Source organism: Dryobates pubescens, chromosome Z (genome assembly GCF_014839835.1).
Source record: "Dryobates pubescens isolate bDryPub1 chromosome Z, bDryPub1.pri, whole genome shotgun sequence".
NCBI lineage: Eukaryota > Metazoa > Chordata > Aves > Piciformes > Picidae > Dryobates > Dryobates pubescens.
The window spans coordinates 31,032,349-31,055,777 of record NC_071657.1 but is presented as its reverse complement, the minus strand read 5'-3'; the positions used below and the strand labels follow the sequence as shown (position 1 = coordinate 31,055,777).

At 38.6% G+C, this 23,429-nt stretch overlaps 1 protein-coding gene across 1 annotated transcript in view; it reads left to right on the top strand.

Moving 5' to 3' along the window:
• CNTNAP4 (contactin associated protein family member 4) overlaps nt 1–23,429 on the top strand; it is a gene marked incomplete at its 5' end in the record, with an annotated part of 280,039 nt that overhangs the window by 181,862 nt on the left and 74,748 nt on the right. Inside the window, 4 exons of the mRNA XM_054177755.1 lie at nt 1,191–1,362; nt 6,218–6,324; nt 16,790–16,909; nt 21,301–21,498. Coding sequence (XP_054033730.1) covers nt 1,191–1,362; nt 6,218–6,324; nt 16,790–16,909; nt 21,301–21,498 — 597 coding nt within the window. The remainder of the gene's footprint in view (nt 1–1,190; nt 1,363–6,217; nt 6,325–16,789; nt 16,910–21,300; nt 21,499–23,429) is intronic.

Below are 23,429 nucleotides of genomic sequence, written 5' to 3'. Positions count from 1 at the left end.
TCTTCCTTTTATGTGGATATTGCTTCCCTTCTTCATACTCTACTAGGACACAGGAAGCCTAAAAATTAGCATTACTAGTGAAGAGTGAAAAAAAAAGACCTCACACAAATCAGTTCTTCCCAAGATTCTGTCACTAGGTTGCTTGTCTCATAGAGCTATGCGCTTATAATCTCTATAACCTTCCTTTTGATAGTGTTGTGTGCATAGACAAACTTTTTTTTTTTTTTAATTTCACTTTTCTTGATTATTTTAATTACATCTGAGATCTGGATGTCCTAGACATGAAGGTCTTGTCTTTGTATTCCCTTCCAAACTGCATACCCTATTTCCATGTTTTGTTTTGCACTCATTCACAGGTCCCATATTCATATTTGTAGACCTTCTGCCACATTTGCTTAACTATTTTGATATCTTTAGGGACTTTTCTTATGCTCCAAAGAAGCTTTTCTTGAAAAATAACCAGCCCTTTTGCTATCCAAGTCAATTTTACATGGCATGTTCAAAACAGGTTAACAAACCAATATATGTTCTTCTGAGGTCCAGGCTTGTAATTCTGTTTTGTTTGGGGTTTTCTTATTGTTCTCTTCTATATGGATCATAAACTCTACAGTGGCATGTTTGATGTAACCAAGACTGTCCTTGGCCTTCAGAGTTTTAACTACTTCTTCCCTGACTAAAAGTAGCAGGTGCAACAGACCATCTCTCCTAATTGAGTCATTGATGACCTGCATCGGGAAATTGTCTTCAGTACTTGCCAGAATCATCTAGAAGCTTGATAAATTAAAATCACTGTACTTAGAAACTGTTTTTTTCTCTTATTTTACTTCATCTGTGACTTAAAATATGGCAAAATAAAATCATGTGCACATTGTATTGTAACCTAACAGTTTCTGTCTTAGGTCAATCAGTCTGTCCACATTTTAATTCTATTAATTGCTTTGGGATTGGTACTTGGGTTATCATTTACCCAAATTTTCAGTGATGCTTTTGTGTATGCTTTAAAAGCAGTAAAACTGCACTGAAATATTTCTTTAGAGTTTCACCTACCATACTTACTAAGAAAAGCATCTGGCTAAAGTCTTAAAACTATGAAGTTTGCAACAATTGAAGATTATCAACTTTCAATATACATATATATCAATTTTTCAATAAAACCTTTTTTTCAGCTCCAGTTTCTATGCTTCTTTCAGGCTGCCCTAACAGTGGAAATGTTTCTGAATGTAATACTTCACTTGGTGGATTTCAAGGATGCATGCGACTCATTTCCATTGGTAACAAAGCAGTAGATATGATCTCAGTTCAGCAAAATATTTTTGGCAACTTCAGTGATCTTCAGATAGATATATGTGGCATTACAGACAGGTGAGGAAAAAAATAGCAATTAATTTATTTATTTTAATGTTTTGTTTGCAATATTTACTTGATAACAAGAAACAAAGTGACGAAAAAATGGCATGCTGATTCTTTTGTAAGAATTCAAAGTCTAGAATGAATAGTATAACAATTTGATATCCATGCACTTCAAATAAAATTAGAATAACTGAGCTAAAATTAGTTTGCATTTCTGAGACATTTCTTTTCAAGTAAAGAAACCTCCTCCTGTTACATTTATTTTCACTTGAAAATACTATGTTCTTTAAAAGTTATTGCTCCTCTCTATATACTACCCATTCAGAAACACAGCAGGTAGTATTCTTCACAGTGAATGAGGAATCGTTTTAAGCTCTGGTCAGAACTAATCTCATATCTTGCCATAAACATTATTAGCATGCTGTTATAGAACAGTGATTAATGATGTGGCTCCCTCTGTAGAGAGGAAGACTTTCCAGGATACATATCAAAATTTCAGGTTCAGACACACAGTGTCTGTGGCTGCCTTCCATTCATAAAGATAATGCAGTGCACGTCTTTCTGGGTTATAATTTTAAGCAACTAACAATGTCTTGTGGATCAAAGATAAAAACAATTCTAGTTCTTCACCTAATTTTTCAGGACAATTTACAGAGGAATCTCTGTAAAGAGACTAGAAAACTTGCCTACATGTGATCCATTCTGTTAGTATGTTCTCATTTATTTTTCTATCACGTTTAAGAACATCTACAGTTGTATAAATACAGTATTATTTATCCCTTACTGAGTCAGTCCTGACTTTGCAGCTGGACTAAGTGTGATAGGCCTACAACAGAATAGATTTTTAACTCAGTTAATAGCTGACTATATAATATGCTAAGGATTTGTATTTCAGGTATATATATATATACGTATATATATATATGTATATATATATGTGTATATATATATATATATATATATATATATATGGTATACATTTACATTTCTTTTTCTCTTCTTTAACCCTACTTCTTTTGACTAATTTTCTCACTTTTCAAGCTTCTTTCAACATCACCTTCCTCTCATCCCTGATAGACCTCATGACACTTCCTTCTAGCTACTAAAACCCTTATCTCTTCTGTTTATTTCAGTTCTCTGGAACTGAACTTACTCCATTTCTATTACACCACTTGAACTTCTTTCCTTGTAGAAAAGAAACAGAAACAGGAACAGAATCATATAAACATAAAAAAATGTGAAAATATGTGTATTTTTTAGTCAGACACATTAAAAGAGATCTAAGTAAGATTATGAATGGAAAAAAAACACGAGACTGTCTTGCCATGTAACTGATACTAAGTTTTGTCTGATTTCTCATCATAAGGAATAAACCTCATGTTTCTTTTTATCAGATTAATTCTACATCTTGCCATAAATTCCATTTGGTGAGATACATTTTTACCAACATTAAAGCTGCTTACATTTATTAAACAATATCTAATAGGTAACTTGTGCAGCATAACGTTTGAAAGAGAATACTTTCTTCCTGCAATGATTTCTGCTTGCTTTTGGTTGCCTTAAGTGCCTTCATTCAGCCTGTTTGACAACTTCTACTAATTTTATGTGAATGATCTAAAGGACAAAACACCCAGGGCTCTTTCTTTGTGTCCATCCCCCCACACACACTTGCCACCCCATTACTAGTCTGGTTTCAGGCTAGCCAGGCCTGAATTGCCCCCAGTTTTTACCCTGACATTAGGCCTGAACAAGCCAAGATTGCGCAGTGAAAAAAGTTACTCAGGCCAAAAAGGCCTGTGATATTCTCCCATTCTGTCCTGAAGGGACAAACCCCAAAACATGGCCTAACCCAGACAATGACTTAAGCACCTGTTAATTTGCAAACCTGGACACTTCTTGGGGTCCAAATGGTTCAGATAAACATGTATCATGTTTAATTAACCTTGTAACACACATGTGAACTGTGCCTGTCCCTGGCTATGTTTGGATATGCCCCATCCTATAGGTTCAGTTGTCAGGTTTCTCTGTTACCAAAGGGCATTCATTATCTTCAGATAGTATTTAAACCATCTGAAATGGCAGGCAATTTGCCTTGTTCTCACCCAGAAAGCAACAAGAGCCAAGTACTGCCAGAGTTGCAGCTGAAGAGCTTGTCCTAACTGGCAAACCACACTTGGGCCTTGAATCTGGACCAAGGCAACCAACACTCCTACAGCCCAGTGACAGAGCACAACAGAAAGACCCCTTAGCCACTTCCAAGACAAGGTGGTTCCAGACTGTGAACTAGACAAGAGAAAAGAGAGGCCCCTTAGCCCTCTCTGAGCTCTAAGCCTCTTGAATTATAATTACAGTGTCTGGGAAGCTACAGAGAAAGCAAGCCCCGAGTACCCAGATAATTCGCTACAGAATCGCCCTTGTGGGAAGCTGCAGATCACAGCGCCTTTATTTCCAATTTAAATTACTGTATTGGAAATCCCTAGACTCGTGCTTGAATTGTTTACCTGTCTTCACATGTGGAATGTATTGCTCACAACTGAATAGCAGAACCTGTAAATATACTTTGTAATTGACTTAACGGCAGTGTCTGAAGTTACCACTGCTCAAAATATTAAGTAGTAAAATATATAAGGATGTATATATTAGTATACATTTTTACCAGATAAGAGTGTCCTTGTCCCGTGGGAGTAGAGAGAGAATAACTCTGTAGCCAGATTTATAAGGGTTCAGGATTTATGAGTAGAAAACCAGTATTTCCTCTGTTCACCCACTGCGCTGGACACTCTAGACACTGGAGGTCTCAACTGTGTGGCTTCTTTTTTGGAGGCACCCAGCCTAAACTTCCACAAGCAGATAACTTGTGTAGGAAGTTCTTATGTTTTCCTTCTTTATCAAAAGTGCATTCCTTTTCTGGATGAGTGACATATTAGCTTGTGATTATTATTAGCCTGCTGCCTAGGTTTTAAGTCATATATTATTTTCAAATGTCATGCACTTAACAGCTTAATATAAAATATTTGGTTAATGCTTAATCAGAGAGCTTTTTTCTGTTTTAAGCATAGTGGTACATTTGTGAAGTGCATTCTACAGGAGAAATATTAGAAATACTTTTTCTAATTTTAGAATTATTTTGTTAGAAGATTCACTTCCTTAGGAAAAAAATAAACCCTTACTTTGCATAGGGTCAGAACATGTAACGTAATTATAGCATCACTTTGATGTTGGTAGTGGTTACTTTCCATTACACACTCTGAAAGAGAGGGAAAATTGAAAGTGTAACATTAAAAGATTTGAATTATCCTCTAAATTGCTTTCACTTCTTTTGAAGTTGGTTCAAGCATCATCAATTATATCTAAGCTTTTTGTCTTGCGAACACTATTTGGAAGATTAATTAATGTGGGCATGGAGTCAATACAAGTGAAGACCATGTAAATTACTTACAATTTTTAGATATTTAACTAAAAGAAGTGAGAGAAGAAAAAATATTATTGAAACACATACAATAGAGCAGCTGTTAGAGGATGGATTAGAAGTCCTGAATGACAGTTATATTAGAGACTCTGCATATATATATAATTATTTATGCCTAGTTATACTCAAAAAAAGCAAAATTAAGCATTTATCTTAAGGATTGTTGCTATCATCATTTATACGGTTCCTTCAAACAAATTATTTAGTATTGGAATAACTTTAAGACCAGGGACTAAATTTCATTTTTATGTTCAAAACTAGAACTTAGTGAGATATATATCATCTACAGACTTAGAAATACATTCTGTGGGGGAAATTATAGATACAAGACCAGCACTTTCACTGGAAAAATATAACTTCTTTCTTAGGTGACCGGTATCACTTTGCTATCACTTTCCTTATTTTGCTTACACTTTGCTTGTTAATCCTTTCTTTCTTTTTCTCTGATGGACTTTCTACAATTCTAATTTAATACTCTCTTAAGATCATTTTAATACGTTTTTAGAGCTGAATCACATTCACACATGTATACATAGCGCAATTAGAATTATTTCTAAGGTGAAAAAATATAAAATAATTCTAGTGTGGCAGTCTAGTTGAATATATTTTCAGTTATGTATAGAATAATTTTTTAAAATTCTTATTTTATCTCATGTAACATTTTATACTTAGGTATAAAATGCAGTCTCAAGCACTAAGCAGTTATAGGCAATAGTCCTTTACAGTCAGCCATTGTAAATCTAGAAGAAAACCACCAAAATTCTTTAGGTTTCTGCTCATATTACCAAAATGAAAACTAGCTTTACTAGTAGTGACCTCTGGTAATGGAACTGATACGGCGAATACTCTGTCTAGAATAGCAAATTATTTTAGAATAAGAAATAGCTCTTAGATACCAAGGTTAGAGATTTTTGTTTGGTTGGGTTTTGTTTGTTTGTTATGTGATTTAAACAACAAAAAATCCCTGGGTGTTTGTTTGAGGAATAGAAATAAATTTGTTGTGATGTTGCTTCATTATGATACACCTTGTTGGAGAAATCCTCTCAGCTGCAAAACTTTCAGTGAATTATTAGCATGTAACTATTCCGTTGCTTCATCAGTCCATACTGAATTTGCAATAATTGTGTGGTAATAAATAACAATTATGCATTTTACACTTAGTTTTGTTCTGACAGGCTTATTGCATAATTAATGTCCATATTATAGGCAATAGGAATAGGGGGAAGATGAAGGAAAATTCTCTTAGTTTTCTAGTAATTAACATCTTCCCTATTGAGCTTGAAGACTTCCTTCATGATACTATATTTATTTTTTCATTATTTGTAAACGCTTGATAAGTACATGTGACATGGAAATTAATGGAAAATACAGTGAAAACATTATTTGCTTTTGGTTTAGGTGCTTGCCTAATTACTGTGAACATGGTGGTGAGTGCTCACAGTCCTGGAACAGCTTCTATTGCAACTGTACCAATACTGGTTACATGGGAGCCACTTGCCACTATCGTAAGTTCATGAGGTCTTCTGACTGTGCATTTCATTCTGGTTGAACTTTTTAATCACAAAAATATTACGTTTGCATTGGTTATTCATATTCCAAATGTTTTTTAGCCAAGTAAATATTCATAAGTTGGTTAAAGTAAAGTAAAGAATTCAAAACATCTAGTGGTAAAAACTCATTGGAAGTTCTAACTTTATCTGTTTTGCATTTTTTGAAGTTTACATGCGATGCCCAGTAATATCCTCTTCCATCCATGTAACTTCACTTTCTAAATCATTAAATAATTTAGAAATGTGTTTTCTTAATCTTTATTCATCATGACTAATATTACTTTTTTTTTTTTCCTGAGACATGTTTCTGGGATTACATTTATGTACAAAGGTAATCACGTGCTAAGTCCTATACACATTTCTGCAGCTTGCTGAATGAAAGAGTATCTTAGGAGAAATTAGAAAGAAAAACGAAAGAGGAAAAAAAAAAAAAGATGAAAGTTACTAAGTTTTCACAGGAGAATCTCTACATTTACACTGCTTTAAACATGTTCTGGGAAGCAGAGTAAGTCATTGCTCTGGCCTTCATTATATGTTCCTAATAGCTAAAAATCTTTATGAAACTTTATAGAAATTTAAAAAAATAAATCTAAATATTTCCCTAGTTATAAGAGAAATAATTTTGTCATTATCAATTGTCCTTAGGAAAGTAATAAAATTTTTGACCCTGAGAAAATAATATGTATCTACACAAATTTGTTGAGAAATTACTAAATTTAGAAGACTGCCTGTTAAATCTCACTTGTGCAAAGTCAGCAACAGTGGTGTCTTAGTTGCAAAGAACATGTAGTAAGGATTTTAAGAAATGTTGTGTAGCAAAGAAAATATTAAGACTCAGGATTATAAGGGATTGCAAAAGGGAGCTAGATATGTAGGATCAGGCTTTGCACACATACGCACACACTCCCAGTTGAGGGAGGTGACCCCAGAAACAGGGGGGGATGGGTGCACATCCCTCTTAGGAGAAGCATGGGAAATCCATCCTGGCCTGCTTCACCTCCCCTGTTGCCCTTGCACAATAAGTAGGAGGCCCTGCAGGTTGAAGGCAATGTGGATGAGGAGACAGAAGAGGAACCATCTGAGGGGATGCCTAAAGCAAACCAGTCCCCACCAACCATCAGAACTAGTACCTGTGGTAGGTTGAGAGAGGGCCTAGCTCTCTCTCCCCCACAGAGTGAGAAACCACAGCTAAACTCAGTCAGAGAAAAAAGCAGACTCTATTTACAAACATATATGGAAAGCAGGTTATATATAACACAATATATACAGGTATTTACAATATATATACAGAAATATACAGCAAAGAGAAATAACACAACAAAAACCCCTCCTCAAGGAGGGATTCCCTCCCTTTAACCCCCTCTCTCCCCCCCTACCTCCCTTTTTCCCCAAAAAGGGGTTAGAGAGAACGAAAGGCAAGTTATTAAGGAAAAGAATCATTATAAAGCTTTCAAAAGCCCATGCAGGATTAGTTTTTGCTTATCTCAAGGCCAACTCCAGCTAGTTCGCAGAGAAGCAGGCAGGGAGAACAGGCTGAAACCCAAACTCCCAAACCAAACTCCGAAAAAATTCCAACAGCTCTACAATTTAAAGTTGCATTTTGTCCATCCACCAATGAAATTCGTTTAGAATATCAGAATGTTTTTGTTCTAGTACCGAAAACATTTAGCCAGTGTCCCAGTACTGTCCCTTTTCTTAAAGGCACAGCCTCAAATGGTCACAAGTACCATATAGAAAAAGAGGACGGTAACTGTTTTTGGTGACTCTCTCCTAAGGAGAACAGAGGGTCCCATATGTCATCCCGACCCATCCCACAGGGACATCTGCTGCCTACCTGGGGCCCAGGTAAGGGACATTACCAGCTAATCCAGCCCTCTGACTATTACCAATTGCTGGTAATCCAAGCTGGCAGCAGTGAGATTGATAAGAAGGGCACAGGACAACCAAAAAGGAATTCAAGGCCCTCGGACAATGTATTGATGGGGCAGGAGCTCAAGTGGTGTTCTGCTTAGTTCCCTCAGTGGCAGGGGTGTATACTGAAAGGAACAGGAGAAGCCATGTAATCAACTACTATCACTACTACTACTACTACTACTACTACTACTACTACTACTACTAAACCAGGTTGGAAGAGACCTTCAAGATCATCGCGTCCAACCCAGCAACCAATCCAACCCACCTAAACAACAAAACAATGGCACCAAGCACCCTATCAAGTCTCCTCCTGAACACCTCCAATGATGGTGACTCCACTATCTCCCCCGGCAGCCTATTCCAATGGGCAATCACTCTCTCTGTATAGTTCTTCCTCACATCCAACCTAAACTTCCCCTAGCACAGCCTGAGACTGTGTCCTCTTGTTCTGATGCTGGTTGCCTGGGAGAAGAGACCAGCATCTGCCTGTCTACAACCTCCCTTCAGGTAGTTGTAGAGAGCAATAAGGTCCCCTCTGAGTCTCCTCCTCTCCAGGCTAAGCAACCCCAGCTCCTTCAGTCTCTCCTCATAGGGCTTGTGTTCCAAACCCCTCACCAACTTTGTTGCCCTTCTCTGGACTCATTCCAGCAAGTCAACATCCTTCATAAACTGAGGGGCCCAGAACTGGACACAGTACTCTAGTTGCGGCCTAACCAGTGCAGTGTACAGGGGCACAATGACCTCCCTGCTCCTGCTGGCCACACTGTTCTTGATGTGGGCCAGGATGCCATTGGCTCAAGGGATGGTGCTGGCAGCAGAATTTTGGGTTCTTTGAGGGGCAATTTTTACCGCACCTGACCTAATGGACCTAGATGGGATAAATCTATCTAGAAAGGGCAAGACGGCTCTAGCACAAGAGCTGGCAGGGCCCATTGAGAGGGCTTTGAACTATGTTTGAAGAGTGTGGGTGATGAAACCAGTCTCTCTGGAGAGGAGAAAGAGGGACATAAACTAGAATTAGTGGAGAAATCAGTAGCCCAGCTGATGTGCATGTACGCCAATGTACACAGTATGGGTAACAAACAAGAGGAACTGGAAGTCTTGGTTCACCAGGAAAACTGATGTAGTTTCCATTACAGAAACATGGTGGAACGATTCACATAATTGGAGTACTGCACTGGATGGTTAAAAGTTGTTTAGGTGAGACAGGTGAAGGAGAAGAGGAGGAGGGATAGCCCTCTATGTTAGGGAATCACTTGATGTCACAGAACCTGAAGTTCAGGATTCAAGGATTGAGTGCCTGTGGGTTAAAATCAGAGGGAGGGCTAACATAACGGACATCCTGGTTGGAGTCTGTTACAGACCACCCAACCAAGATGAAGAGGTTGATGAATTATTCTATGAGCAGCTGAAGTCTGTCTAAAGATCATCAGACCTTGTCCTTGTGGGTGACTTTAACCTACCAGACATCTGCTGGGATCTTAACTCAGCAGAGAAGAGGCAGTCCAGAAGGTTCTTAGAGTGTATGGAGGACAGCTTCTTGATGCAGCTGTTAAGTGAGCCTACCAGGGGTCAGGCTCTGCTTGACCTGCTATTTTCAAATAGAGAAGGGCTGGTGGGAGATATGATGGTAGGAGGCTTTCTAGGGTGTAGTGACCATGTGATAGTGAAGTTTCAATATGCAGGGAAACAAGGAGGAGCAATAACAGAACCCTAACTTTGGACTTCTGGAGCAAGCAGCTCCTGGAAGATTTAAGAGAAAAAAAGAGGCTGTATCACCTTTGGAAGGAGGGGAAGGCTTCTCAAGGTATGTTCAAGGAAGTGGTTAGATTATGTAGGAATAGAATTAGAGAGGCAAAGGCCCAGTTGGAACTGAAGCTGGCTACCTCTGTGAAAGACAATAAAAAGCATTTTTACAAATATATCAACACCAAAAAGAAAGGCAAGAGGAACCGCCACTCCTTACTGGACCTGGAGGGGAGCATGGTGATTGAAGGCGAGGAAAAGGCTGAGGTCCTGAACACCTTCTTTGCCTCAATGTTTAACAGCAAGGCAGGAGTTCAGGACGAGTGGCCTCCTGAGCTGGGCAACAGGGTCGGGGAGCAGTGTAATGCCCCAGAAATCCATGATGAATTAGTTTGGGACCTGCTGAACCACTTGGACACTCACAAGTCCATGGGACCGGATGGGATCCATCCTAGGGTGCTGAGAGAGCTGGCAGATGAGCTGGCCAAGCCACTCTCCATCATTTTCCTCCAGTCCTGGCTCACTGGAGAGGTCCCAGATGACTGGAAACTCGCTAATGTGGTCCCCATCCACCAGAAGGGTTGGATGGAGGAACCTGGAAACTCCAGGCCAGTCAGCCTGACCTCAGTGCCAGGGAAAGTGATGGAGCAGATTATCCTGGTGGCAATAACTGCGCACCTGAAGGATGGCCAAGGGCTCAGGTCCAGCCAACATGGATTTAGGAAGGGCAGGTCCTGCCTCTCCAACCTGATCTCCTTCTATGATCAGGTGACCCGTCTGGTGGGTGTTGGGAGGCCTGTGGATGTGGTCTACCTGGACTTCAGCAAGGCCTTTGGCACCGTCCCCCACAGTAAACTGCTGTCTAAGCTGTCATCTCGTGGCTTGGACCGCAACACTCTGTGCTGGGTTAGGAACTGGCTGGAGGGCCGAGCTCAGAGAGTGGTGGTGAATGGTGCCACATCCAACTGGCGGCCAGTCACCAGTGGCATCCCCCCAAGGATCAGTTCTGGGAACCCATCCTCTTTAACATCTTTATTGATGATTTGGATGAGGGGATTGAGTCAGTCATCAGCAAGTTTGCAGATGACACCAAGTTGGGAACAGATGTTGGTCAGTTAGAAGGTTAGAAAGGCTCTGCAGAGGGACCTTGACTGACTGAACAGATGGGCAGAGTCTAATGGGATGGCATTTAACAAGTCCAAGTGCCGGGTGCTGCACTTTGGCTACGGCAACCCCATGCAGAGCTACAGGCTGGGGTCAGAGTGGCTGGAGAGCTCCCAAACAGAGAAGGACCTGGGGGTGCTGATTGACAGCTGCCTAAACATGAGCCAGCAGTGTGCCCAGGTGGCCAAGAGGGCCAATGGCATCCTGGCCTGTATTAGGAATAGTGTGGCCAGTAGGAGCAGGGAGGTCATTGTGCCCCTGTACTCTGCATTGGTTAGGCTGCACCTTGAGTATTGTGTCCAGTTCTGGGCCCCTCAGTTTAAGAAGGACATCGAGACACTTTGAACGAGTCCAGAGAAGTGCAACGAGGCTGGTGAGAGGCCTTGAGCACAAGCCCTATGAGGAGAGGCTGAGGGAGCTGGGATTGTTTAGCCTGAAGAGAAGGATCAGGGGTGACCTCATTGCTCTCTACAACTACCTGAAAAGTGGTTGTAGCCAGTGTGACCGTTTGAGGCTGTGCCTTTAAGAAAGGGGCACACTGGGTAAATGTTTATAAAATATTTTGGTATTCTAAACGAATTTCATTGGTAGAATTGTGGGAGTTGAGGTTAGTCCCAGCGCAGCTGGAACTTTCTCTCAGTCTTCCTTTCTTCACTGTTCCTCTCGGCTGGATCTGCTTCTGGGCTTCTTGCCAAAAATAAGATACTAACTCCCTGTGCATAGGCCTCTGTCTGCTGTGCTAACCCCTTGTTTCTCTTCTTCTACCTCTTTGGGGGAGAAGGGAGGTAGGGGGGTGAAGGGGGCACAGGGGGAAGCCCCCTCTGGTGAGGGTCTGGTTTCTGGTTGAGTTCATTTGCTGTATATTCCTGTATATATTGTAAAATACCCGTATTTGTTGTGTTACCTATAATCTGTTCCCTTGTAAAATATACTCATTTCTCCAACTGAGTTTAGCCGTGGTCTCTTTCTCAGTGGGGGAGGGAAAGCAGAGCCTTTCCTTTCAAACCACCACAGCCAGGAAGGGGTTGGTCTCTTCTCCCAGGCAACCAGCACCAGAACAAGAGGACACAATCTCAAGCTGCGCCAGGGGAGGTTTAGACTTGAAGTGAGGAGAAAGTTCTTCACTGAGAGAGTCGTTCGTCATTGGAATGGGCTGCCCAGGGAGGTGGTACAGTCACCATCCCTGGAGGTGTTCAAGAGGAGATTGGACGTGGCACTTGGTGCCATGGTCTAGTCATGAGGTCTGTAGAGACAGGTTGGACTCGATGATCCTTGGGGTCTCTTCCAACCTTAGTTATACTGTGATACTGTGATACTTCAGCCTATTTAAGCATCAGCCCTTAAGAACAAAGGGGTCCAGGATGGTTGGTCCTACTTCAAACAGGAGCTCTTGAAGACACAGGAACAGGCTGTGTCCATGTGCCAAAAGATGAGCCGGCAGGGAAGGCGACCAGTGTGGATGGGCAAGCAGCTCTTGAAGGAATTAAGGGGAAAAAAAGAGGATGTATCACCTTTGGAAAGGGGGGAGGGGGCAACTCATGATACGTTTAAGGATGTCACTAAGTCATGTAGGAGAAAAATTAGAGGCAAAAGTGGAGTTAGAACTTAAACTGGCCACTTCTGTGAAAGAAAATAAAAAGCATTTTTATAAATATATTAATATTACAAAGGTGGGCAAGAAGAACCTCCACTCTTCATTGGACTGGAAGGGGAATATTGTAACTAAAGATGAGGAAAAGGCTGAGGTACTAAATAACTTCTTTGCCCCCATTTTCAACAGTAAGGCAGGAGAGCCTCAGGATAACTCGCCTCCTGAACCAGTAGATGGGGTGAAGGAGTAGTATAATCCCCGTGAAATCCATGAGGAATTAACTAGGGACTTGCTGAGCCACTTGGATCTTCACAAGTCCATAGGACTGGATGGGATCCATTCTAGGGTACTGAGAGAGCTGGCAGATGATCTCGTCAAGCTGATTTCCATCATTTAACACCAGTCTTGGCTCACCAGAGAGGTCCCAGATGACTGGAAACTGGTCAATGTGAGGCCCATCCACAAGAAGGGCTGGAACAAGGAACCTGGAAACTATAGGCCTGTCAGCCTGACCTCAGTGCCAGGCAAGATCATGGAACAGGCCATCTTGAGTGCAATCACACAGCACTTATAGGATGACGAATGGTTCAGGCCCAGCCAGCATAGGTTTAGGAGTGGCAGGTCCTGCCTGACCAACCTGATCTCCTTCTGTGATCAGGTGACCCTCCTGGTGCATGTGAGGAAGGCTGTGGATGTAGTCTATCTAGACTTCACCTAGGCCTTTTACACCATCCCCCACAGCAAATTCCAGGCCAAACTGTCAGCCCATGGCTTGGACAGCAGCACTCTGCACTGGGTTAGGTACTGGCTGGAAGGCCAGGCCCAGAGAGTGGTGGTGAATAGTGCCACATCCAGCAGGCGGCCAGTCACTAGTGATGTCCCCCAGGGATCAGTGTTGGGCCCCAATTCTATTCAAAATCTTTATTGATGAGCTGAACGAGGGGATTGAGTTCATCATTAGTATGTTTCCAGATGACATCAAGTTGGGAGCAGGTGTTGGTCTATTAGAGGGTAGGAGAGCTCTGCAGAGGGACCTTGACAGGCTGGACAGATGGGCAGAGTCCAACAGGATGGCATTTAACAAGTCCAAGTGCTAGGTGATGCACTTTGGCCACAAAAAAACAATAGAATAGCTGGAGAACAACCAGGCAGAAAGGGACCTGGGGGTACTGGTTGACAGCTGTCTGAACATGAGCCAGCAGTGTGCCCAAGTAGCCAAGAAGACAAATGGCATCCTGGCCTGCATAGAAATAATGTGGGCAGCAGGAGCAGGGAAGTCCTTCTGGCCCTGTATTCAGCACTGATTAGTTCACACCTTGAGTACTGTGTCCAGTTCTGGGCTCCTCAATTTAAGAAGCACATTGAGATACTTGAACATTTCCAGAGAAGGGCAACAAGGCTGGTGAGAGGCCTTGAGCACAAGGCCTATGAGGAGAGGCTGAGGGAGCTGGTATTGTTTCACCTGGAGAAGAGGAGGCTCAGGGGAGACCTTAGTGCTCTCTACAATTACCTGAAAGGAGGTTGTAGCCAAGACGGGGTTGGTCTCTCCTCCCAGGCAACCAGCAACAGAATAAGAGGACATAGTCTCAAGCTATGCCAGGGTTAGTTTAGGCTTGAGGTGAGGAGGAACTTCTTCAGAGGAAGAGTGATTTGCTGTTGGAATGTGCTGCCCAGAGAGGTGGTGGAGTCACCATACCTGGAGGTTTTTAAAAAAGGATTGGATGTGGCACTTGAAGCCATGGTTTAATTAGTCATGGGTAATAGGTTGGACTTGATGATCTCTGAGGTCTTTTCCAATCTTATTGATTCTATGATTCTGTGAAAGGATATCAAGAGCACAGTTGATTTTAAATATCACAGTGTATGACATAAAACTGTCATTTATCCAATATGAAGTTTAAAGAAATTTGGTTTGTTATAACTTGGAAAACCAAATGGTGAATGAACTGATGATTTTTATGAGGGCAGATGTGGAAGCCATAATTTCCTAGTGATTAAGAGTCCATAAGAAATGCAATAATATGATGAGACTTACTGAACTACTATTCATTTTCCAAAGTGCCTTTGGTGGAATATGTCTGTTTATGACTAATAAAATGTGTCTATGGATATAAAAAAGAAAGACTTGTTTTTCTTTATTAGTTGATTTTAGTTATTTTTATAACTATTCCAAGGATCTAGGATAATTTTTATCCACGTTATCACACTACTCTGTAATTTCTAAAGAAAAAGATGCCCCTTGAATTTTCAGAAAAACAATCTTTTTGTTATAAAGAATGGAAATGTTAATGACCATGAAATATTAGTATGCAGCCTAACATGTTCATAAAACAATTAATGAATAATTGAATCTCTTCTGTCACATTTAAATTTAACTAAGACTTTTATACGGTAAATAAACATAAAATTTAATCAGAAAATTACATTAATTGTGCTTTCTGTTTATTTTGCAGGTTAGCACTCTGAATGAATTTTGTCTTTTTGATAGGTTTCCATATAATGGTAGTAAACATCAGGCAAATCATACAGAGATCACACTTCTGAAAAATGCTTTCTTTTTAAAAAACAGTACTTTTTTTGGTATTATTTGGCTAGTGCTCTATAGATTTTTTTAGTAGAATATAACTGAATAAAATTGATGCAGATCAAAATCTTGTAGAATGTTAATAATGATTGTGGAGTTACATTTGGGGATTTTTTGATTGTTATTTTCTTCTGAATGTAAAAGCTCTTTCTTTTTGGCAGAGTGTTTTCAATTTTTTATAATAAGTGACAGAGCACATAGCCTAATTTTTAAAAGAAAGGCCAGAGCAGTATGACTACTCCATAGCAATGTAATAGTTAAAGGAGTCATTAGGCATAATGGCTTTGGAATTTTACCACCACATTAACAAAAGACTTGGCTCACTCAGTCAGGAAATCTATATTTACAAGCAATAACTACACTCTACAATGGAATGCAATGAATATGTACAAATATACAAGTATTTACAATAGTATACAGGTATTTACAGGTGGAAAACATCACAGAAACCCCCCTGAAACTTCTGGGACCCCAAAAGAAGTGGGGGTAACTGCTCTGCTTCTCCCATGAACTCACCCCTGCCTTTCCGCTGTTTAATTAGAAGAAAAGAGAAAGAAAAGTTATGAGAGTACTGTTAGTCTTATCTGCAAGGTCAGCTAGTAACAATAAGATCTTCCCAGCCGAGCAGAGCAGAAAGCAACAGCCAGAAAATGAAGAAAGGAATGAAATGGGATGTGAGATATTGCTAGGGGTACATCTCACATATGGCTAATGAAATTAATTTACAATAAACTTTTGTTTTCTTTTTTACACCCAATTGTGAATTGTTTATAATTCTTCACTCTTCTGCTCAAAAATCTGCAGCTAACTTTTAAAGGCATAGCCAGAAACTGCCAAATTAGGTTAATGTGACCCAGCTATGGCATTATCCTCAGTGATTCCTGTTTAATTACAGAGGCATACTCAAAAATCCTTTTTCTCATATTTTTGATCATAATGAAGTCATTACAGACTTTTCTTGAGGTCTTGACTGAATTAAAGAGTACATGACATGGGATCAAACAGATGTAATTTTTTTCTTTTCTTATTTAACAACTATAATCTTGGTTTGGTTGAGGTAGGGAGTATCAAAATCTGATTACTTGTCTAAGTACTACCCTTGACATCCTATTATTTAGTGGTTTTTATAACCATTTACTCACCCACATTTCAGTTTTCTTCCTGAAGTTCCAAGTCTGAAATATGGAAATGCTTGAAAATGCCCTTTGTGATCTCCCCTATAAATAAAACCAAACACGCTTTACAAATCCAAATAAAAGTATTATTTTAATTATGTGATTTTTTTTTTCCTGTATTCTTTATCAGTAAATACACACACAACTTTTTTCACACTGACAGGATCCATGGTATTCTTAAGAACTTCCTTGGATAAAATGTAAAATCATACCATTATTTTTCTGATGGAATGTGTTCTTTTACAGCCATCTATGAGCAATCATGTGAAGCCTACAAGCACAAAGGGAACACCTCAGGCTTTTATAATATTGATTCAGATGGAAGTGGCCCCTTGGGACCGTTTCTTGTTTACTGTAATATGACAGGTGAGATGATAAACTTCCTTAACTGTCAGCTAGGTCTGTGTGCTTGCTGATTATATTGAAACATGAGTTACTGAGTAAGAAGCCTCTGTAGCTTGTAAGTTTAATGCATACACACACAGCAAAATGAAGGTGACTCCTTAGCTCATAATACTGGGTAAAGAATTCAGCAGAGAAATTAGAATAGTAATGGGAGTCAGGATGTGAAGCTAAAACAAAGTTTCTGTTGTGCTGCAAAAATGGGACATGTTCTATATGGAGACTGATAAATTAAATAATTTTTGGGTGCAGCTTTGTTTTATTGAAGTTAGAGACTCTTGAGGGCATATGAAATTGAAGTTATATTTTGTGAATAAATAACTGTTTTTTTCCTGATACCCTTCTGAAAAATTGTAATTCAGAACTGGCATTTGTTATAAGGAATACAGATGTACTTAACTTTTCAAACTGCAAGTAGATCTTCTGAAAAAAGCAAATATACCCAGTGGGACTCTTGCAGACTCAGTTTCAGGCCCCCTGTCTACTATTCTGCACTTAGTTCTTTGAATTCAACCATCTATATTACTAGAAATTTTAGATATCAGAGTTTGTCATCAGTCTGATTTCCAAAATATCAGTTGATATTTTCTATATTTACCTATTAGTATACGTCCTTTAAATGAATCTTATATGTAAATATTTATTTACTTGTTTTTTGTTTTATTTGTGTCTCTTTCCTTTTCATTTTACTTAACCTCTATTTACTTGTTTTTCAGCCAAAACAATGAAAACTCTTTTTTTTAACATAGTTATAAGTATGTTAAAAATCTACATGAATATGCTAGAATTGAGTTTACTTTAATTATGTCCAGTGTGTTAAAAACTTAGAAACCTTACCATAAGCTTTTGATACTGATTTGTAAACAATGTGTGGTGACATATCTCTACTGAGAAACTGATAGTACTCTACTTGTAACAGGCATTGTTGATTTTTCACAGCAATTTTGAAGAACACTGATTATATTAATAATCAATGAGAATTAATGGAATGCTTACCATTTCAGTCAGTCTGTGCAATTTGTTTCATTATATCTGCTTCTGACTTTGACTTCAATGATGAACTGTGCTAGCTCATGGTGGGCAAAATTCAAATTGGCACAGGCCATTAAAAAGAAATATACTAGTGTCATATGAGACTAAACCAGACAAAGAATAATGCAGATGTTTTTATTTTTTTAAGTGGGTATTTTAATTGGGCATATCCCTCCAAGGTACAGTATAGGATCTGATTTATGCTTGTGTGTCCATGAACAGCTGTCACTGTTTTCCTTCAGTCACTCCTTATTCACCACATTAATGAAATCTCGTTGATCAGTTCTTCATCTTGAGACTCAGCCTGACAGGATGAGTCTTCTATATTTTTGTTTTATTCCCAGTTTCCTCATGACTGGTATTCCCTTTTCCCACTGGAGGCAGGGAAGGCAGATGCCTTCATTTCTTAGAGCACTGCCTTGTCTTTCACATTCATGGGACTCAATTTTCAGCATCTGTGAATGAGGCACCTTTTACAATTTATATTCTTGGAGGTCAGTTTCAAAATGAAAAGCTTATATTCCACGCTGACAGTTATGATGAACAAACATGCAGAGACCTGCTTTTCATTTTCTTTGTAAATTTGGACATGTGATAATAAGTCTGACGGTTAACCTGATTGTTTTAATTTTTATGTTCAGTGTAGCCTTTAGGTAGATTTGAATCTGTGTTTATGTGCATGTACAAAAAGGAATCTATCTGCTATATTTCCAGCCATCTGTTTTTTGGCACCATGAGCACATCTTTATAAAATGATATAATTTCACCAAAGGCTGTTAAACAATGATTAAAAAGTTGCATAAATAGATTCCTTTTAATAGAATACATTTTGAATAGGTGTCTCACCTTGATATTTTCATTAGGTTTTCTAATGCATATTTGTCCTTTAAGTGACAAAGATTGTACAATGTCAGCCACATGTGGCCTGTAGGAAGATAACAAAATTAAATACATAACTGTTAAATAGTTTGAAGTAATAGAAATATTATCATCAGTACTTGTTTCTTGTATGTCTTCAAACTACTTTGGTCATTAAGATACAAGAATGTAGTGGAAATTAATCTAACCTTGACAGATGCACACCAGCTTTAACTGGAAGAAAGCCTGCTCTGCCCCTACCTTAAAGTGTATTTTAGTCATGGGGTTCAGACAATTATAGGCTTTGCAAGTGGAAGACAAAACAGAAAAATACCATTTCTTGTCTGTTCATAGGTGAGGGGGCTTGACAAAAGTAGAAAAAGGCAAAATAATATGAGCAGAGTGTCTGGTGTTACATTTCCTTGAATGCAAACTATAGGACAGAATGAGAAATACATTCCTGTGTCATGGTATTAGCCAGTTTCATCTTTCCTGTATCTCAGTGTATAGACAAATTACTTTTCTGATCTCAAAGTAAAGACACAGTACTTAGTGAAGTAACATATTACTGAATTATAGAACGACAGGGGTTGGAATGCACCTCTGGAGTTTGTCTAGTCCAACCTGCCCACCAGAGCAGGTTCACATAGAGCAGGATTCACAGGATGGTATCCAGGCAGGTTTTGAATATCTCCAGAGATGAGGACTCCACCACCTCTCCAGGCATCCTGTTCTGGTGCTCTACCACCCTCAAAACAATGAAGTTCCTCCTCAAGTTTAGATGGAAGTTCTTATGTTCTACTTTGTGTCCATTACCTCTTGTCCTCTCATTGGGCACCATTTAGAAAAAGGCTGGCCCTATCCTCCTGACACTCACTTTTCCGTATTTATAATAAGCATTGATAAGATTCCTCCTCAGTCATCTCTTCTCTATGCTAAAGATCTCCAAATCCCCCATCCTTTCTCTGTAAAGTCCCTTAATCATCTTTATAGCCCTTTGCTGTACTATCTCAAGCAATTACCTGTTCAAGAACTGGACACATTAATCCAGATGAGGCCTTGTCAGGGCACAGTAGAAGGGGAGGGTAACTTCCCTTGACCCACTTACCAACTTCTTCTTCTAGGATTCTGTTTGCCTTCTTGCCCACAAGAGCACATTGCTGGCTTGCGATCATTCTGTTGTTCGCCATCCCTCCCAGAACTTTTTCCACAGAGCTGCTGTCCAGCAGGCCAGTCCCCAACCTGTACTGATGCATACCCTGCCTAGGTACAGTACTTTACAAATGCTCTTGCTGAATTTCACAAAAGACAGTGAAGTCAAGGTAGACAACATCCACTGCCCTGCCCTCATCTATCCATCCAGTCATGCCCTTGGCAGAAGGCTATCAGATCAGTCACACATGAGTTTTTGGCAAATCCATGCTGAATATTTCTGAAAAGCTATTGCACTGCTTTGTCACATATTGTAAGCAGCATACTTCAAGTTGTAGACTTTTCACAGCAGGCTGAATGCTTTAGCACATACCTTTTATGAATGTTCAATATATTTTTTATTATTCAACTATTTAAATTATATTTATTTGCAACTATTTTTCTGGAAATAATATTTGAAGTACTGAATATTTACTGGTAATCCATGGGAAAAATTGTCTTGTAGATTTGGTTGAACTGCTTGTGGAATAAATATTTTAGGAATATTTTACATGCTCCCAGTTTGCATGGTCTGTCTACACAATGAAATGAAGTATGTAAATGTCTTACTGACCAGTGAGCTTAAGAGCAGAATGTGTTAGGTGTCTGGAAGCAACTTTCTATTGAACTTTGAAAGCTCTGACTTAGTCGTTGATTAAGTATAGATTTTGAATAGTTCTTCAAGTAATGACTAGTATTTGATTTTAAGTGTCTAGAATAGCTCACCTTCATATAGGCTGAAGTTTATAGTAAATGCAGTATTTGCAATCTACTGTTGGTTCTTTATATAATAGAAAAAGGCTGTAGGTCATTTTCTCACACAATACATTAATTCAAATTATAGTGGTACATGCAAGGTAGCTAGAATCAAGGCTAGAATTTAGTGCTATTTCATAAACAATTTAAGCCTTGGAAAAGTAATAATAGTAAGTATTATTTATTTTTATCATTCAATTGCAATGTACCAAGTAAACTGTATCTTATTTCGCAGAAAGTTATTTGGATGTTATCATTTACCATTTCTTTATTCCATAATCATAACAAACTCAATACTTATTATAGTCACAATACAATAATATACTTATAAATAGAAACACTGAGTAATTGCTTTCATTTTTGCTCAGTGATTTATGTCTCTGTTTCATATGCCTAAAACTGTTTTTTGTGATCAAAGTAATCTTAAATTTTGGTCCGTTTCATCATGATTTTTTTTCCATTAACAATTTACACAACTACTTCTCATTCTGTATTGTGTTTCACATGTGTTTTGAAAGATACAACATGGACTATTATACAGCATAACAACACCAACCTAACCAGAGTCAAAAATGCTAAACGAGAGAAACCCCACGCTGTGTTTTTCAAGTATTCTGCCAGCTTAGACCAGCTTCAGGCTACAATTAACCATGCAGAGCACTGCGAACAGGAGCTTGCTTACCACTGCAAGAAGTCAAGGCTTTTAGATAAGCCAGGTAAGTAAACAGAAAAATCTCACTATGTTGTATAGTGTATTTGACCTTACTGGCTACTAGACATATTTATCAAGTTAATAGCATTGTTCTACTACAGAGCTTGAACTACTTCAAATATTTATTACATGGATTTTATAAGTGTCCAGAAGATATCTGAATAGATATCAGTAAAACACAAATATCAGTTTATAATGATCGTTCTTCTTAGAATTAGGTGCTCTGAAAGCTGTTTGCATTCATAATTAATTAAGATTATTATTAACACAGCTTCAGTTGGTCTGTATTCCAGGGGCATTTAAGTTTTAAATGAGGCATTGCTGAGGAGATATATCCTTAATAGAACTCAAATTAGTGCAGAGATACCAGCAGTTTATCATTGAATGCTTTTGAGTACTTCATTCATGTATTGTGAGGGCTTGAAAAAAAAAATCAATAACATTAGATATCCACTGTCATTTAAAAAAGAAAATCTGTATTTAATGAGGATTACTGACAGAAGCAGAACTGTTTTAATATAAGTGATATCCTCTATTGTAATTAAAGAAAAATAGAGTTATGTAATTTACTTAAATCTTGACTCTCACTGGCAGAGAGCTGTTAATAACTTTACTGTGAAAGTCTGTTTTAAGTGCTCCATATAATGTGGAAGAAAAATTATAATTTACTGTCATTTGAAATACTAAGTGCTTTTTTTTTTCACTTGTCCACCAGAAACTCCTCAATTCTTAATATTCTTTCCCACAAATCAGAGAACAAGCCTCTGAGTACAAGTTTCTAGTTCTTTTTCTAAGCTCTTTGCTCATATACTCTTTGTTTTTTCCTAAATTATGTCATCAACATCAGCAGATTCTTATACTAGAATTCAGTCGGCATAATATTTGCTTGAAAACATCTGCACAGCATAAGAGAAGAACCTACTGCTTAAAAAGTCCCACTATTCTCCTTTCTACTCAAAATTATGATTAGATGTTCAAAACCCTGGTTTACACCAAGAATAGAGCTTTGAGATTGTACTGTCTAGGATTTTTGTGTCTTTTGGCTATAAAAGGTCACATAGACTTGGTGAAAAAAAAAAAAAAAAACAACACCAAAAAAATCCACCTTGTCAACTCACTAGTTTCGGCAGTGATCAAGCTGGAGAATGAAAAAAAAAATGATGTCACAGAAGAAAAGAGGGAAAGACACAGGCAAGAAGGACCTTCTGCATTTGTTTCTTTGTTTGGTTTTGTGTTTTGTTTTATGTGTTTGGGTTTTTTTTCCCTTTTTAAAATATTTTGCATTAAATGAGATTGCACAGAAATGCAGGTTTTTCTAGAAAGCTAAGAGTGCAATCAGTCAATTGCACTAAGACCTCCATAATTTCAAATTTTAGCTACTAAGATGCATGAAAAATTTATTTGTGAATTCTACAGATTTTTCTAAATTGTTCTTTGGTTAAATTCTGCCACAGACTGTACCAATCACAGCTGATTTGTCCTCTGAATAGTGGAGTTTAGTCTGTTCTGAAATATAGAGCTCCAAGGTAAAAGAACACTAGGATCTAATTATGGTCAGCCTTGGCTTCAGCAGTGTGACCACTTAAAAATATTGTTTTGCAATACAGGGATGAAATAACTTAACATAGAGAGCTAGGGTTTATTTTTCCCCTTCTATTTGAAAGGATGGAGTCATACCTTTTTAATCATTTACAGGATGTATTAACTTTGCCTTACCTTTTGTAGCATTCTTCATTAAATAATTTCCTTAAAATAAAATGCAGATTTTCAGACTGCAGGATTTACATTCATGGGTTTTTAGTTTAAGGGTAGAGATCATGGTAGATGACTTAATAAGGACAGAGTCTCGCTCTCTGGAGATATTCAAGACCCACCTGGATGAGTTCCTGTTTGGCCTGGTATAGGTGATCCTGCTTTGGCAGGGGGGTTGGACTA